This window comes from Grus americana, chromosome 10 (genome assembly GCF_028858705.1).
Source record: "Grus americana isolate bGruAme1 chromosome 10, bGruAme1.mat, whole genome shotgun sequence".
NCBI lineage: Eukaryota > Metazoa > Chordata > Aves > Gruiformes > Gruidae > Grus > Grus americana.
The window spans coordinates 4621464-4640823 of NC_072861.1; the positions used below are offsets into that span (position 1 = coordinate 4621464).

General features: G+C 39.6%; 1 protein-coding gene across 1 annotated transcript; it reads left to right on the forward strand.

Annotated features, from left to right (window-relative positions):
* Window positions 1–4163: 4163 nt before the first annotated feature.
* On the forward strand, window positions 4164–17936 carry CHRNB4 (cholinergic receptor nicotinic beta 4 subunit). Its single transcript, XM_054836946.1, has 6 exons — window positions 4164–4377; window positions 8947–9092; window positions 10858–10902; window positions 11029–11138; window positions 14182–15154; window positions 17201–17936. Exons 1-6 carry the CDS (start codon window positions 4323–4325, stop codon window positions 17339–17341), a joined length of 1470 nt encoding a protein of 489 aa, XP_054692921.1. The 5' UTR covers window positions 4164–4322; the 3' UTR covers window positions 17342–17936.
* The last annotated feature ends 1424 nt before the right edge of the window (window positions 17937–19360 follow it).

Consider the following 19360-nt stretch of genomic DNA (forward strand, 5'->3'; position numbering starts at 1 on the left):
ACTGTTAAATGAAGCTGCAGCAGTACAACTTAACCCAAAAACGTTAGCACCAGAATGGCTGAGGTACCAATCTGGTGTGATTTTGGTATCACACACCTCTAATGGGACTCTAAGTGCATTTGTAAGGAAAAAAACATTGCAGGAATGCAGAATGTTAGCTCCAGCCCGACTGTTGTAATGAGTTCAACTGGACAGTGGTGAGTAGGGAAAACTATGATTTTACCTGCAGGGGGCCCACGGTGGATATTTGCAGAAGTTACTTGTAAGGAGTTTCATTTTTCAGCAGATCAGAGAGCAAATTATGCCTTGCTGCTGATGAGATGAGTGAGGACCTTGGCAGATATCATTGGTGTTCACTCAGACGTAAGGTGCTAAAAAATCAAAATTTGCCATTAGTTGACATTTTCTGTAGCAATTTTCAACCAGAAAGTGACAATTGATCTGCTAGTGCAACAGTCAGTCAGTTCTATGTGTTCTGTAAGGCCAGTATTTAACAAGCTGATCTGAAGTCCCTTATCGATTCAGTTTAGCCATGAGCTCAGCCCTGAACTCCATTTCAGTGTCACAACTACAGGAAATTAATTGTGGCTTTCTACCTGTAAGCGTTTATTTTTGCAGCAATCTCCTTATACCTGTACCTGTCTCATTAAGGAGGACAGCTGCCACACAGGCTGCTTCCACTTTGGAAGCTCCAGCATTTCTGACTGGTTCTTTCCTAATGCAAGTGGCAGCTTGAAATCACCATGATAAATCCACAAAAGGGGACTGCCAGTTTTCCTGGGCACTCCAGCATCTTGTATTCGTCATGCAAGAACTCTAATACCCTAAGGCATGCAAAGCATTACAATATCAGGAACAAACCCACAGCCAGTTCAGTGGATGGCTCTCTGCCATGCTATTCCCATGCTTGCACAGTGCATTAACATGCAAATCCAGAATATCACATATGCTAATATCTACTAAAAAGACTTTTCATTTCAGGATCTCAACTTAATGAACAAATGGAATCCTGCAGCATCACTGTGGGGAAAACAATAGCATAGTACAATAGTACAAGTGGTCAAGGAAGACCTTTGGTGATCCTATCAGAATGAATGAACCCAAGTGAATGGCAAAGGAAGGAATATGGCCAGAGATAAGAAACCCAGCTGTGGTAAATCTCCCTGTCCACTTCAGCTACAGCAGTAAAAATAGTGCAATCAGTGAATTACCTGTGACCTTTCGGCTCCGTGATGGCCCACTGCTTTGGTGAAGCAATCCAAATCTGTTTTGTTATACCTTGAACTGCTTATTCAACCCTCAAGTATCAAGCAGCATAGATGGTACAAGGGCAGTGACTTCAGAGCCCATACAACTGATACTATTGTAACCGCTGCAAAAGCACAGAGGCTGGATTGGCAGATGGAAGACTTGCTTTTGAGGAGAAATAGGTCAGACATCAGAAAGTAAAAACAAAGGAACAGATGTGGTCTGTCTTCCCCAGAGGACTGGTTCTTTGCTCAAACATACCCTTAGTAACTGAAGGCACAGCTTCTTGAGAGAATTCCCTGTATATTATGAAAGACAACATTGCCCAGCAGGCTCAAGAGTGTAGCAAAGTCTCTGACTGTACAAGCCTCTGACAAGGTGCAAGTCAAGCACTCTGTATGAGAAGCAAGAAGTGGAGGGCTCAGCATAAACACTTTGCTTAGGACACACCTCCTAGGGTTTGTGACTATTACAAGAGGGTAATTTTCTGTGGGAAGGCTCCGTTTCTACATGCTGTTAATTAAACGCTGGAGGAAAGCAGATAAACAGTGTTATATTTTCATGCACTTAGTCTATTCACATGTACTTACTAGGATTGCACTGGCTTTTTTCATCTAAGTAGATGTCCCCACAATGACTGTTCTCCTGTTTGTCTCACTGAAACCATTCTCCTCCTCCTCAGTTCCCACACTATTTTGAGGCAAGAATTCTAACTCCCATTTAGAATCATAGAATGGTTTGCATTGGAAGGGACCTTTAAAGGTCCTTGCAAGGAGCAGGGACTTTTTCTACTAGATCAGGTTGCTCAGAGCCCCATCCAATCTAACTTGGAATGTTTCCAATGATGGGGCATCTACCACCTCTCTGGGCAACCTGTTCCAGTGCCTCACCACCCTCACTGTAAAAAAATTCTTCCTTATATCTAGTCTGAATCTACTCTCTTTTCATTTCAAACTATTGTCCCTTGTCCTATTGCTGCAGGCCCTATTAAAAAGCCTGTCCTCATCTTTCTTATAAGCCTCTTTTAAGTACAGAAAGGCCACAGTAAGGTCCCCAAAGCTTCTCTTCTCCAGGCTAAACAAACCAAATTTAAATCAATTCCAGCTAACAGCGAGTAAGAGGGAAAAGGAAGTGATGAAAGCACAAAAAAAGACTTAAAATAACAGGCAGAAGCTAGCACAGAGGATGTCTGATACCAGTCTGGACGTAATCATTAAGATAAGCAACAAAACTAGCACATTTATGTTGGTACAGCTAACAATAAGGCACCAGTGTACTGTAAAAAATTTGAGTATACAGAAATCATCAACCATCCATTCCTACACAGAACTTTTTATGATCTGAGATGCTTGCATAGCATTAAGATGCATTAAATCCACTTCTAAACAAAGTGATCAAGGTGTATACATATAAAAGTTTAGTAGTTACAAGAGATCAAAGTTTTGTATTTTTTCAAGTTAAAACCACGATAAAACCTGAGAGATTAAAATGGGGGTTTTTATATTAAAGGTATATTAAAAGAAATTGTTTGCGATTGCAGGTGAAGAAAGGTGAGAATGTACAAGCCATCCTTCTCATGGTAGGAGGCTGTGAGCTTTTTAAAGAACTACTGGGAATCTTCAGTGGAGGATACGGTATAGTTGACATACCTTGAGTTTTCAGAGTAAGGGAAGGCAACAGCACAAGCCACTTCCTCAAAGCTGACTTGTAACAGCTTGTTTTATCCAAGTAGAAGTACATGCAGCGAGTGCTTTTCCATTTGTCTCACTGAATCCATCCTCCTGCCCTAAAGAAATGAGCCAAAAATAATAAATAGACTGTGTAGAGGAGTTACATAGATGACCAAAAATTTGAGTAGAGTCTCTTTACGTATTGGGCTACCTCTGATGGTAGCTCCTTTAAGGCCAAGAAGTTGTGACATACTGGCCTATTCAGTGAAAAAAGAAGGTGGCTAAAACATTTAGGGAGAAGGCAATGAGTTTTTCAACACCACACTGACAGCTTGCCTAAAAACAGGAGCAGGTGACCTTCACCAAGTAAGTCTGGTATGTTACGCTGGTAAATCACAAATGCCTCCATCCCAGCCACTGGTGTTAGACTGTTAGGAGATGAGACAACAGCAGAACTGCATCCTGTGGTCAGCTGAAGCAGAGAGGAACCTCAATCTGGAGATAAAACAGTATTTACAAGATTAGCACCTTTTTTTCTATCCAGGGACTTCAGCCTGTCCTACAGTGCTTGCAAAGGGCATGTAAGATCTTTCCCCTTCCTTCTACACAAATCTTCCCATGGCAAGCCCCAAAACACATGATACTCTCTACTCTGCTGAACCCTTCAGCTGTAAAAGCTGACTTCCATACAATTTCTCTAATGCTCCTCTGGAGTGTCTTTATAGCTATTGCTATTTCTCAACAGGCTGCTTTAGCTTTCTTTTTAAAATCCTGACAAATGCTAATGACAACAAATTCTCTGTTCCTCTCCCGCTGCTCCCAAAAAGCCTTTTGGAGTTCTAGTTGAGAGAGACCACATGTGCGGGCCTTGGAGAGAAAAAGGGTTGGCAGTAAGCAATCAACTTTTCCTCTTGACACACAAAATGACCCTCTGCTAGGGTTATAATTTATTGACATGTCTTTCGCTAACGGGTCTTATGGCACAAAGTTATATCCAGCTCTTCCCACACAGCTATTCCCACCCATTGCACTTATTAACCAGAAAGCCTTCTAAATGTTATCTAGTAGCAAGAATGAGGCAGTTGTGTTTTGCAGATCATGTTCCTTAGCTTGCTCTTTCATTTCCTCTTATTCAACATTATCACATTACGTTCCTTCTTATGTGCTTTTCCTTTTCACAAAGCTCTTTAAACAGCTGCAAAGGGGGAGGGACCACTATGCTCACAAAAACTCCACTTTGCTGAATGCTTCTGCCAGGTCCTACTGTCTGTCTCTTTCCAGATATTTAATACCTCCAAGATTCAGGTTTGCTTTTACATCTCTTCCTTGTGCATCCTTGACAACAGAGCCTATTGCCAGCTGTCTTAACTGAAGAACAGTAATCCACCTCTTCTTGTTATTGCCATGAGGAATACGTACACCTTCTTTCTCTTTGTAGTGGGCTCCTTTCATTTTAACGGTAAGTGATCTTTTCTTTCAGATACAGTTTGCAGAACAGCGATAGCTTTCGGGGCTAGGAGGTAGGACTGTGATATAAGCTCTCAGACAATTTGTAACTATTACCTCAGTAGGTTGCAGACTTTAAGAGGATGCATGAAATTGATTATTTTAGTGTTGTTTCTGACTTGTTCAATATCAGCAAATCCACTACAATGGAAACGGACAGACAGGTGGACATAAAATGACAGAACAGTAGGAGATGACAATGATAATCACTAAATAATACCCCTTTAGATGCTCCCAGGATCATCTGTGATGGGAAAAGCAGGTATTGTGCTGAGAGTGAAAAAATAAAAAATGCACCATGACATGAACCATAAAAAAGACAAATCTCATCCCTCTACAATGACTGGCTCAAGTTCATACTTCCTAATTGTTTGATTAGTATGTAAATAGTTTAAATTAAGTTGAAATATGTAAATATATGCTTTTAAAAAGTGCAAACGTACATTGAGAACATTTTCTTTAGTCCGCCAGGATTTCTTGCGTATGTTTTAGACAACACGCACAGCCTGACAGCAGCATGAAATAGTACATTTACCACGGAAGCGTCTTCCCACAGAGAGACTCCCCTGAAGTGTTCAGAGTGAAACTGGCTGCAACTGAACCGAGACAAAAATCACATCTTTCCTATAATTACCTATTCATCCCACAGTTGTTTTGTTTCTTCAGTCACTGAAAGGCAACTTTAGAAAACATCTGCTTTGTAAAAAATTAAGAGTGAGGGCCTACTTTAGATTCTTAGATTACACACTTTTAAACCCATTAGTACTTCCTTTTTATTCGCATTAATTGCAGCGTAGAAATTAAAATAGCCTTTAAAATACAGTAAATTCACCACTACTTCCATTGGAACAATAAGCGTTCCAAATTAGCATGCACTGTTCTATGAGGTTATATAAATCTTTTTACTCAAGAGTATGCTGAGAAGTAACATCACGAAGTAATTTCAGAGAAGATAATGGGATTGTCTTATTGCTGCTTCTCTCTTGCTCTTTACTAATTACAGATTGGAATTTGGTATGTCACTGTTGTCCACATGAGTTATTTGTGAGAGAGGAAAGAACAAAAATAACAACATATGCTACAATATATTATTTCTAAACAATGCTACTTCAATATTTATTAAAATAACTGAAGTCAGGCAAATGGGAAAAACATGCCTTATGTTAAATTTTGCAATTTAGACAGTGATAACAGTGCACTTGCCTGTCCACATGCCTCCTCCTTATTCTGTTCTGGGGAAATCACTCCAACATATTTGTTGTTACACTGAAAACAAACAACATAACACAGGATGACTAGTTATTTCATTTTATATATTTAAATTAAACCATGTAAAAGGGAAGGTTTGCACAGGGGAGTGAATGAAGTCTATGATTTTGTTTCTTCTACTGTGAAATTGGAAGCATCCTGAAGCAATTTTTTCTTAATGGTCATACTCCCACAGAGAAAGCAAACTTGCTGCAGAATATGTACTGCAAATTATGTGACAATTTGCTCTCCTTGTCATGGAGCAGATGTGTAGCGTGTTCAGTGAAGCCAAAACAATTGCCCTAGCTCAGGATCTGTTGTCCACCCCAATGTGTTTTCTTTATTACTGCTTTCAGTACACAAAAATACTCCACTCCCAAATTAGGACTGCTTCATCATTCTTGTTAAAATCATCTGTCTAAAAGCACTCTACCCTCTGCAACATTTCTGGTGATTACTGCTATTTGGAAAAAAACCCAACAGTTTGCAAGGGAAACTGTGCACTTCCATTTCTTCCAACTCTGAGAAGAAAAAGATGACTTTCAAATGCACGGCAATGACATAATGGAATGCATATAAAGATGAACCTGAATGCCTGGTAATTGTGTTCTCATTAGGTGCCATCTGGTTAATATGTAGATTGGTAATGGAAAAAAATTATACAAGAATCACTCATTTTTACACCTTATTTACAGAGAGAGGGGCGTTAGCAACCTTTACAGCAGTGCACTGCTGACATCTAGTGGTATTTGATACAGGCATCCAAGTGAGATGAGAGAGTAGCCCCTTCGATCTTTATTTCTGATGAAGTTATTTAAAGGTTGGGATGGGATAGCAATTTTGTAAAGAATTCTTCATTACGGGAACCCCTTCCCTAAGAACAGATAAACATTTCTTAAAGGGATTTATTATTTAACAAATCATTTTTTATAATTTAGTCATGGCCTGTCATTCATCTACATAAAGTTTATTGACCGTCAGTACTTCAAAATCTGAGCTGTTCTCATCAGACATGCAGACCCCACAGTACATTTTTATTTGCAGACTGGATGACTACGATTGCTAAAACCAGGTTTTGGATACAAATTCAGAATTAGCTTTCTGCAAATATTCTGCAGTTTCTACTTCTTACTCGCTGTTTAGCAAATACTCCATATGCAAAAAATATTTACAGAAAAAGATGGCAACATAGTGAAAACATGTTTAACAATTCAGACAAGAATTCAGTGACCACTGTATGAAACAAACCAAATGACAATTTATTTATATTTGGATTATAGCTATCTGCTTATCAGGAATGTTTATTTTAAAAACAAACAAAAAACAAAAAAAACCCCCACAAAAAAGCAAACCTACCAATAAAATAACTTTAACCAAGATTCTCTCTTTAGCTACCACAAGGCTTCTCAACTATCCTCATAAACACAGAATGATTCGTTCCTAGAATGCAGCCTCATTTTCTTCACAGTATCAAATTTAGTTCTATCTTGATTGCAATACACAAGAAAAAACAGGATCTGGAGCTTAACAAGGATCAGCATAGCTCTAGCTTGATAAGCCTTTGATTAGGCAGGCTTACATTGAGAATAAATGTAACATTAAAATATCACATGGTACTAGGGCTTTTATAATGACTTGCAAGGAGGTACACAGCAAGTGTGAATCAAAACCAAACCAACTTGACACACACAGATGTATTCATCTAAATTTGTTTTCCAAATGGTTTGGGAAGCACTTGAGAAGCATATTCTGAAGAACAACATTATGGTTAAGTATATGTGACAAACTTTGTGCTACCAATGCCATAACATATGCTGGTCTTAAAAGAATTAAAACAAGCCTGGTGTTTACCTCAACCTTTTCCCGAGCTTGAGTAAAAGCTGTTCTTAGATGTGAAAAATCTGTTTGATGATGTTTCCTTTTATGTCTCTCCACTTTCTTGGTGAATCAGAAACAAGAAGGTCTTAGGGTATTTTTTAATCTGAGTGGAATTCAGAAGTACCAAGTTTCAAGAGAGACTTACAGCCCAGTTCATATGGAGACTAGGCACCTTCTAGAAATGCACACAAACTTTGGCTGCTTATGTGATCCCAGCCTTTTGGTGTCTGCCTTCTCTGGATCTCACGGATATGCTACAACATAAAAAACAGTACAGAACAAATTCATGTACTACAAATTTAAATTACTTGCATGGCCAGTGGTTTTTACTGTGTGGAACTGCTCTGGGGAATAATGAAGCAAGTATGCTGTAGGGACACTATCCTTATTTCTGCAATTTCTAGGGTTAAGTGCCCTTTCCTATGGAAGAATCGTTCTATCATTTGGATTAGAATCTGTTTTCATTAACACTCGTGTCCATCACTGTCAGCTGTATGATACAACACAGAATTACTCGGCGTACAGCAGAATCTCTCGGGGTCGATTCTGTTGGCAGGATGTTACCAGGACCTTAGTCATCGGTATTATTATGTGATCAGTAGCAGTTTGAAAAGTCTGCTAGAATGGCTTTAAAAAGCACATGCAAGAACATTGGAACAGATGCAGTTACCTCTGGGGTTGTGCCATAAGCTGTTCTGCTCCATGGAGAACGTTCAGGCTTGTTTGATAGCATCCTGCAGATACTATAATTTGCAGTCACTGAACTCCAGCTTTGGCCATCTCAGGTTCATAGTATTTGTGCTAGTCCATAAATCAGGTTTTGTTTCCACATAAAATAAGGCTTACATACTGCTTCAGGTTTTCAAATAAAATCATTCTGAAACAGAAACATCAGTACCTACCAAAGAGCTCCCAATCATTAAAAACCCCTTATGACTCCTGCAGCTCATCCCCTGGTTTTCCCTGCATGGATCAGTCTTTCAATTTGTAAGTGTGCCTGCAAGTCTGTCTCCTACAACACTGAAGAGAGAAGTCACAGCCGGACTCCCTGCATTTGGATCATTGAAACATTCTTCCTCTGTTATTTGCTCCCAGTTTCTATTTCTGAATGTACTCCCAAAAGTATCGACCAATTTGAGTTTCACGTTTTACTGTGAAAAAAACCCAAAGGGTTCTGATTTATTTGCTTTGATCTATGCTCTGTCAGACAGTCAACTTCAGCAGAACAGATATTGGTGCAAGCACCGTATCCTTCTGTTCACACAAGCCTACAGTCTTTAGAAAATCAAAACCCCTCATTATTTCATGAAGATGATCTGATATACAGAAATTCTGTGATCCCTCCATCATGTCACTTGGTCTCTCTTCTATAATCCTGTTATGTGATGTTTTACAGGGAGCACTGCAGCAGACGCTGAAGAAAAGTTAATGAACCACCTACTGAGTCCTGACAGGTACAATAAGTTAATTCGACCAGCTGTCAACTCATCCCAGTTGGTATCTATAGAACTGCAGGTTTCCCTGGCACAGCTCATCAGCGTGGTAAGTTCAAATTAGGTTATGCATTTTAATTCATTACTACCTGCACAGCACTAAGTAAAAATCATACTGGTATTACTATGTTCCTGTTATTTTCTAGTTTACATAATACTTAGTAAGCAGGGTCCATACATGTGATTTACTGGTTTTATACTTCAGAATGCAGCTACAACAGGGAGATCAATCTATGCCTAAGAAATAAAGGACAGTGGCCAGATCTTCATCCAATGAAATTCCATTGATCAAAAAATCAAAATCATTCCACTGATACAGTAAGTTACACCAGGTCAGGATCTATCCTGGACTGTGTACACAATGCTAAACCATCTTCTGGTGCTTTCATCAAACAAATGTGGTTGAATGGCCTGAAAACGAAGCCAGCTCAAAACCTCATGGCATATCAGCAAAGAATAGTGAAATGTTGTAAAGAAAAGACACATTAGTTCTGGCTGTAATAGCTTAGCATGGTTAAAACAATCCTCATGTAAGCAACTCCTCATATTCAACAAAAATCACTTCAGTGGGTCTGAAAGACATTTTCACTCACAAGATTAGCATGTGTTTAACAGTTCTTCCAAGGTACAAATACACACCTCAGTGCCCAGGGAGGTTTAGCATTAACTGCAGTGGGAACAAGATCCAGCACATAAGTGGGAATAATTTCCTGAATCAGGACTGTCAACAGTGCTGCTCTCTCCCTGGATGAAAAAGAGGATACAGATGACTGCCCGCCTGCCAGAATTTGTGTGCGGGCCAGTAACTGGACCGCTGCAAACTTTAAGAGACCTATATAATTTACATTCTGAAATTCAAGAGGAAAAGAGGAGAGAGACATTGATGGAACATAAGGGAAAATACAGACGTGCAGGCAGATTTATACAGGATATACCTTCATGCATACCAGGTGATTCTGGGACAAGTGCTCCCTCTCTCCTGGAGAATTCCACCTGAGCACAGACATGCCTCCTCACACAGTGCACTGCCACCACTAGCACAGTGTCCTCCCAGAGTGTGGATTCTGGGCATAAAAAGTGAGGTGTCTTGTCCCCACAGGCCTCAGCGATCAACAACCTAAATAGAGTGGATAAATGGGCAAGGATAAAGAATGGCACAGCTCAGTCTCTACTCTTCTATATCCTCACTCTTCAAGCAGAAAGCAAAATTAGGCATCTTCTATGCTCTAACAATGTCAAGCATCTTCAGGATTGAAGAATTAACTTGTTTTTCTGCAGAAATCTTCCTGACTCTTCGACCTCCTACCTTGTCCCTTCAGCAGAGCCCTAGGCACACAGATCTGCTGCAGAGAGACTTCTCTTCTGGACTGCTGCCCAGAGAGACAGCAGCTCCACGAATCAGAGCCTTCCAGCTGACAGCTTACATGGCAAATCTCGCATAAACCTCACACAAATTAATCTAAGCCTTCCTGGTGGTCAAATGTGCCTTCTGTTTAAAAGCAATCCACGGAGCGCAGGGGAAATCAGCTCAGCAGGGCGGTGGTAATTGTTCCTAAATAGCCACACTCTCTCCAGTCACAACTGTCCTTGTTAAAAGCCACTCAGAGCTCTACACTTGTGGGGTTACTATTTATTACCAGTATGTGCGCAAGACTGGCCATCTTACCAGCAGGCAAATGCCTGTCTTGAACTACACCAGACAAAATCATTCTGTGCAGTTGGAAATATTCTCAAAACCCCACTGAATAAATCTTATTACTGCAATAAAGTGAAACATTTTAGAGGACAACTTTTCTCTCTCTTTTTCCCTGCAGAATGAACGGGAGCAGATCATGACCACAAACGTCTGGCTGAACCAGGTAACCAAACCCACAGAAGCATGCTCTTGCAAGCCACAAATGTGACTGCTTTCACTCCATCACGGTGATTGTTTTCTTAGTGCTGGTCTGGATGCTCCCATCACTACTGTGCAATTCTTCTCTTAGGAGTGGATTGATTATCGTTTGGCTTGGAAGCCCTCTGACTATGAAGGAATAAATAAGCTGAGAATACCTGCAAAACACATCTGGTTGCCAGACATTGTGCTTTATAATAAGTAAGTAAAACTTCTGTAGTTTATGCAGACAGTGAGCAAAATTTTAACCATGTATCAAGAAGCAAGCATCAGAACCAATGAAGTAGGTCTGATAAAATTCTAAAACTGAATTTTGTAACTTTTAGCCAGTATCAAGTGTATCTGACTGGGGTACTGGCCTGAAAGATAATTTTAGCAAAAATCAGGGCTCTGGTTAAAGAAATTCCAGCAGAACTGGAACACGTGTGCAATGTGAGCTCTTACACCACCAGAGGATCAGTGACAAGGCTCACAACTGAGACACAGATCTATATCAAACTAGACTATATGGAAAACATGAATTGTACACTGGTCATGTTTGCAAGATGACAAGACATCTGGAATCCTATCAGACATCTTCGGTTCTGAGCTACATTCTTGTCTCCTACTTCTTCCCCCACCACCATCACCACAGACTCTAGGACATAAATCTGTTACAAAGTTCACATGTACCAGAACTCCATGAGTTAATATGCATTTAGAAAGCCAAATTATGTTCTATTTTCATAAAGCATTAAAAAATCACCTATAAGAATATATTAATAACTTTGTCAATATTTGACCCTGTTGCTTTACAGTACTAAGAAAAATAAAAGCTTGGTGCTAGACCATACTTCAGTTTTTTCAAACACACACCTAACTGCCAATTTTATTTTGGGGGTTTTCTGTTGTTTTTGTTTTTAAGTCTCTAGCAAAGCCTCAAGTGGATGATATCAAGTCTTTGAGAAAAAAAATAAAAATCAAAACTTAATATATTTTCATGATACTTTGAAAACCAATGAATTTGTGAACACATGACAGTTTATGAACATATACAGATGGGAAACTTAGGAAGTTTATATATAACTCAGTTAAGTCCCTGGAATCCTACCACTGGAAATCAGATTTGACAAATACTTAAAACTATTGTATTAGTCACAAAATAATTCAGCCAGTGGATTAGGATGTACTCTGCCTGGTCAAATGTTCTTCTGGTAAATTGTGCCCCCACCCTCTGCTTCTCTTTTCCTTACTCTCTAAATGATACCATTTAATGGATTGTAAGAATGGAAAGAAACAATTTTGAAAGGTTTCTTAAATGTACAGGAACAAGCTTTTAGACTCACCATACTGGATTCTTACATTAGTACAAAGCTTCAAATTAAAATTTTACATAAAGGACAACCCCCCTGTAACTTTCTGCTGCTGAAGGAGTGTTTCAAAGGCATCAGTCAGTTCAACAAGGTGCTAAGGCACACACAGAGTGTCCTTGTGCCCAACAGCTCTGTCCATATGCAGACTGTGCACAGGACTGCAGAGGGCACTGAGGCAGCACCAGCAGCCCAGCCTCTGTCCCACAGCTGAGCCAGGGGCAGCCAGCAGAAGCACCTACAGATTCTCAGCCCAGGAGTCTACCTAGTACATTCCATGACTTAATGGCAAATCTAACTCAGGGAGATACAAACATGTGAGAAATAAAGTACAATTTTTTTTTACCAAAAAATAGTATACCATAGCCACTCACTCCTGCATCTGGTTGTTTCACTGCCTACATGAATTAGCTACAAGGGTCTCAGCTCATTGCCAGGCACCACAGTTTGCAACACGACGCCTTTCCAGACCCAAATCTAACTGATATGGAGAATAGCTAGATGTGCGCCAAGACTTGGATACGTGTAGCACTTCCCTGCTTAGGAAAAAAAAAAATCAACTTTAGCACTGAAATCTTTCTATTTTCTATGATGTCTTGTTCAACAAAAGTGATTCATTAGACTTTTTATTAAGTCTTAAGGAGTACATTTCCACTCAAATAAAGGGGTGCTACTTAACCATAGTCAGTTAAACTTCATTTGTTTACACTTGCAGTGAGTTTGGTCTTGTATTTTTGCAGGTAGCATACTGTCTTTACGTTATGTGCATTTCTTGACATATATATTTGTTTATCAAAAAGAAGGCATGTGGGATGTATCTAGTCCAGACTCTTCTTTGCAGTCTAACAAAGTGGCTAACCCAGTTTTTAATAAAAGTGATGGATCGACATAGGCACAAATCCTTCAATTTCCTCATCTGTAAAGAAAGACAGTCACTAATAGTTGTTCCTTCCTACTGGCACACTTTGGTAGCCCAACTGGTTGAGTCTGAAAGGTGTTGCATAGCACACTTGAGAAGGTGCAGTGAATATGCTCAGAAACACTGAATCTAAAGAATATTTATCAGCAATTGACCACTTCACATTTCTACCTCAGGATACTTCAGAGATTAAGCAGCCCTCAGTTGTTTGCCCAGAAACATTGGACAGGAGAAGATACTGACTACTGACTGATAATGAATTATCAGTCCTGAATTCTCCCTGAATTAAAGGGCCCATGATAACATAGAAGACTTTCCTGGTGGAAGTTTGGCAGTTGGAGGAGATACAAAGCCAAGATTATTAGTGGGTACTAAGAACACTGTGGCTTGTCTGTTCTGGTTTTGTAATAAGTAAACATTAACTGGAGTGACACAATAAACTATAAACCATATAATTACATTTCCTCTGCCTACACTCTGCCTGCATTTCTAACTAACACTGCTCATCCTTATTTCCTCATCCAAGTCATTTAGGAGTGTTGCTGTGTGCTGTTAGCAGTAGCTGTGTTCCAGATCAAAGGTACCTCCATTTTCATGCTGGATGATCTCATTTTTACTCAGCCTTCAAAGACGTAGTAAGCCTTAATTACTTTAACAAATATTTACAAAATACTTTGAGTTCTTCGGATGAGAGAGATGCATATTTATTATTTAATAATAATTTTATAAAATAATTTTTGTAAGTATTGGACCAAATATCAATTCTCTCACTGGGAGAAATGCATACATTAATCTCCCTATCAAGTTATAGCTCCCTACAACACAGATTTCAAAATCAAAATATGGCTAAATTTTGATTCTAGAAACAACTGAGGCCCACAAGACCAAGAACCTCAGAGTTCATCTGTTTTAATTACGTTTTTCCTCTTAATGTTTTATTATCTTCTCCTCTTTTTCTTTCCTCTTGTTTCATTAGTGCGGATGGCACATATGAAGTTTCACTATACACAAATGCAATTGTAAAGAATAATGGAAGCATTCGCTGGTTGCCACCAGCCATTTACAAGAGTGCCTGCAAGATTGAAGTTAGGCATTTCCCATTTGATCAACAGAACTGCACGTTAAAGTTCCGGTCTTGGACATACGATCATACAGAAATTGATATGGTACTTAAAACTTCCATGGCAAGCATGGATGACTTTACGCCAAGTGGAGAATGGGATATTGTAGCACTCCCAGGAAGAAGGACTGTAAATCCTTTGGACCCCAATTATGTCGATGTGACATATGACTTCATTATTAAAAGGAAACCTCTTTTTTATACCATCAATCTTATAATTCCCTGTGTGCTAATTACATCGTTAGCCATCCTAGTGTTCTACTTGCCCTCAGACTGTGGTGAAAAAATGACCTTATGCATATCCGTGTTACTTGCCTTGACTGTGTTCTTGCTGCTGATCTCCAAAATTGTCCCTCCAACATCTCTAGATGTTCCACTGATTGGGAAGTATCTCATGTTTACAATGGTACTAGTGACCTTCTCAATAGTTACCAGTGTCTGTGTACTCAATGTCCACCACAGATCTCCAAGTACTCACACTATGCCCCCTTGGGTAAAGCTGGTTTTCCTTGAAAGACTCCCAGCCTATCTGTTCATGAAACGTCCAGAAAACAATTCTCCACGGCAAAAGCTGTGCAACTGCAAAAAGACAAAAGCAGAGAATCCTTCTATGGACCCAGCCGACTTCTACAAGAACTCTACCTATTTTCTGAATACAGCCTCTGCCAAAAAATATGACATGAAAATCACTGAGACGCTTGACAATGTCAGCAGTCATCGAGATTTTAGGTTAAGAACAGGCACAAAATTTTCTCCTGAAGTCCAAGAAGCAATTGATGGAGTCAGTTTTATAGCAGAGCACATGAAAAGTGATGACAACGACCAGAGTGTAAGTAAAAATGAGAAATCATCCCGGTCCTTCCAAACTTCGTCTCCTGTCCTCCTCTGTAACACACTGTTTAGAAAGCATATTAGAACTCCCTAGCTATTCTAAAGTTTTTAGAGAGATTCTAGCTATAGCTTATAAAAGCAAATATTTTTTGCTGTTAAAAGAACTTAATGAATAGCAATTTGGTAAATTCCAATACTCTCCTGGAAAGTAACATGGCTATTTCTACAACAAGAGAATGTTGATTGCCCAGTAAGTCATGAAACACCCTTGAAAATGCTGTGTTGTCACTTGAAAGTAGTGTTTGGCAGGGGAAAAAAAAAATCAGTTCCAGGTCAGAAAAAGAATATTTTTCCCCATTGCATTCAGTAAGATTGTGACTCAACCCATGGCCGGGCCATGTTAATCAGAACCAATCTACCTGCAGCTCAAGCATTTATTTACCTAACTGGGCACAGAAGGATGATTTAATAAAATTGGTAAAATGCCTTTGCAAACACCCTCTCTGGGCTAAGATATCTGTCCACATATGGCAAACACAAAGGGTAGGATCAAAATCCTAATGCCAGCAGAGCTGTCACTTCTTTCATTTGAGTTAAATCAGACTCGTTATTGGCTATGAGAAGTACTTTATCCAGGATGTGTTTAAGCAGCACTGCTGCTGCCCTACTCATGTGCTACTAGCTAACACACTAAAGCTGACATAAATACGCTGTGAATAATGCTTGGAAAAACTCATGTGCTCCCGAGTTTTGTTTAGACAAGCACCCATGGTTAGGAAAAATCATCCTCATACCTGCCAGTGTCTTCTCTCTGACCCAAATCCCAGTCAGACTCTAGGTTCTCTATTCCTGTTGTGTTCTCTCTCCCTCAGCCAAGCAGATTAAACAAAGTCTAGTTTCTGATCTTGCAGAAGTCCCTTGAGGAGCATGCCGCTGAGTAGTTCATGTTTTCTATTAAATGAAATTACTGTCAATATAAATAAAGAAAATCAGCTATTAACATTAGACATGAGCTTGTAAACATTGAAACTGACTGAACAGAAGCAGACTTCATAAAGCAGAAAGTTTTCTAATAGCTCAGAAATTCTTGCAAGAACGTGTTGCACGCTAAAGGATCTATGAAGTTTCCACTTGATACTAAGAACAATTTTCAAGGGTATTTTATGCATTAAAAATTAATTTAATGCTTTTCACACAGGGTCCTCTGATATTACATATCATTGCTTTCTAGATTCGTAATATTAATCTCTGCTTTCTTCCTTCATTATCACGGTCTGATAACAACCATTCATGTATGTTTACTATAGTCCGATTTCAGAAGCTCACAATTCCCATTAGCAGCAGTGGAAATTAAAAGTGTGCACTGAAGGAAAAATCTGTAATGTTCTAATCTAAGACATAATTGGCACGCACGGTAAAGTCATTGAGGTGAGGATGTCCCATGTGTAATTAGAATCAATGACAGAGGAAAAAATAATCATTCCTGAGATGCAAATGAAGATTGATAAATTCCCCCTTTACAATAACAGCCTGACAGTCACTTCAGATTGAAAACAGAATCTAAGGCTAGTCCCATGACTTTCACAGACAACATATACAAAGCAAAAAGGGATTTTGATAAAAGCAATAGTATTAATATGCATTAAAACTCTTGATTAAGATGACTGCTGATAAGAAAAAAGCTCTGAAGCTAACCTTGTTTAACAACAGGAAACATTTATTTTTGTCCACTGAGATTAATAGCATCTGCAAACTAAAATTAAAGAAAAAAAAAAACCTTAATTGGATTATACTGTGGGTTCTTCCGGACTGACTACCACCAGGCAGCCATGCTCAGTACCTGATGCATCAAAGACAGCATTAAAAATATTTACAGTATTTTTCTCCGCTGCTCAGAATGGTTATGGGAGAAAAGTCCCTTCTCAAGCCTAAACCCTGAGATTTGTTTCCTTTTATTTTCGTAAAAAACCCCTCAACATTAGCAAGAGGAAGACCAAAAGAATATGACAAATTGCTAATATCTTTAATTGGCTTTTTCTTCCAGGTCATTGAAGATTGGAAGTATGTTGCCATGGTAGTGGACAGACTGTTTCTCTGGATATTCGTCCTTGTTTGTGTCCTGGGGACTGTTGGATTATTTCTGCAGCCACTTTTTCAAAACCACACTTCTGCCATGAACCCTTAGGTGTCATTTAAAATTGTCAATACTTACATAGATATTGGGTCTCATTCTGCTCTCAGTTCCCCTCTGTTAAATCCACAGAGATGCCAACTGAGTTGTTCTTGCATCAGATTTAGAGTAGGGACATGGAAAGTAGAACTTGACTTACAGTGATAGGGGGAAAAAAACCCACAAAACAAACAGAAAATTACTATTTTTTTTCCCAAGGAATTCAGTACTTCTGGTGATATCTTTTTTCAATTATTTGAAGTCTGAACACTACAGAGAAAGATGTTTACTGTACAATATGCCATCCTGGCTCACAATGATTATTATTTTAAAAAGTATCTTACACACATTGCCTCAGGAAGGACATTTTCTTTCCTTAGAATACTGCAATTTCCCTGTTAACAAGAAGGTATTGCCATAACATTTATTTCCTTCAAGTGCATCAAAACTATTTGTGTCTGTTTTATAAAGAGCTTTAGAGGTGGAATCACTGTTTAGCTGTTTGAGGATGATATTTGAAACTGAACTGAGTAACAGAGACATACTCCTGAGGTAACCACTAATAGGTTTCTCACCTTGCCATCTCTGCTAGCTGATTGATCAACAGAGGCCAAATTAATATATGATAAACAAACATTTATATACTCTGTTCAGTTATGAAATATAAATAAAATATAAAATTTTCCTTTATATAGATTTAGTCCTGAAATGTTCCTGCAACTTTAACAGCTTACGTAAGCAGGGTTCATATACACTTTCATGAACCTAAGGCTAAGAGCACAGGAAAGCATCTAGAGAAGACAACTGCGAAAGGCAGCTAGAGTGAGGAGAAGACACTTGAGAGCAGGCCAACCTGTATGTTTTGCTGGGGAGGATTTTAACATGGATTTAAGTATAATTCCCAAGAAATTAGCTATGAAAGCACATAACACATGCACAGTCTTAAAGTCTTTGGCAAAGGACAGGTTAAGGCCCTAGACTCCCGTCACAGGACAATCCTACCACACTTTGTTCCAGGTAGCTTGTAACCTGCAAAAAAGAGAAATGGACTCCTGGCATTTTTCACGCTAAACCAATCTCAGCTTTTCCTTGAGCTGTTGTCAGAACGTGTAACAATTTTACCACCATTGATAGGCACAACTAATGACTGGTGAACAAACTGTTAAAATCCACTACTACTTATGAAGGGGATTTGAGGCTCGCTCATCCCAAGGGAGGGACACCTAAACCTGTTTTCTTCAACAAGCCATAGATGAAGTCACCTCTGGCTCTATTAGCCCTCATCAAAAATGAGTTACATCTCTGCCTAGATCACCATTCTCTGGCAGCTACAGATAACTATAAACATAACTACATAGATTTACACATTCCAAGCCAGCTACACCAACACCTTTCCAATTGTTCAGAGCAACTCTGGGATCTTTGCTGATTCCTCTGTTTACTTCCTCCCCTGCCCACGTGCGAACTCCCCAGCACTGCTGCCACACACCCCCTCACAGCCCATACACTCACCCCTGAGCACTGGAATGGCTCTCCTGGGGGCCTGAGCACCACAGCACGGCCTGGTGCACGGCAGCCCAGATAAGATATGATGACAAAGAATCAGAAGTGGGGTGGGTGAGGGTACGTGAGCGGCAGCAGCATCTCACTTAGGTGATATGCTAGAAGGAGGAATAGTTGTACAACTGTCATCCTCCTTTCCATTCCTCTTCCTCTATATAGCTGTGTCCATCGCTGAAGACAGGGCAAGAAGGTGAAGGATGACTGTAGGACAGCCCTATTAATGCAGGTGTGCCCTATGACCATAGAAGCTGCCACATCCTCCCCTCCCAGAGGGTGGCAATGCTCTGGTCATCTCCCCAAACATTAACCGTTCTGGACCCTTCTCATGGTAACTGATGGGCGGTGTAAAGTTTAAATGGGTCAAACCTACTTTCCCCACATCAAATGTCGTCTTCTCATTCTCAAACCTAGTGAGCAGAGCTACTCCTCTGCAGGCAACTGAAACAACAGCTGTGAGATGGGGCACAGGCA

Excerpts from the sequence above, each read along its gene's own strand:
- CHRNB4 (XM_054836946.1), top strand. The coding sequence starts at position 4,323 with ATGAGGAATACGTACACCTTCTTTCTCTTTGTAGTGGGCTCCTTTCAT. Across the intron at positions 10,903-11,028 it reads CAAACGTCTGGCTGAACCAG|GAGTGGATTGATTATCGTTT; the intron begins GTAACCAAACCC and ends TTCTTCTCTTAG. Across the intron at positions 11,139-14,181 it reads GACATTGTGCTTTATAATAA|TGCGGATGGCACATATGAAG; the intron begins GTAAGTAAAACT and ends TTGTTTCATTAG.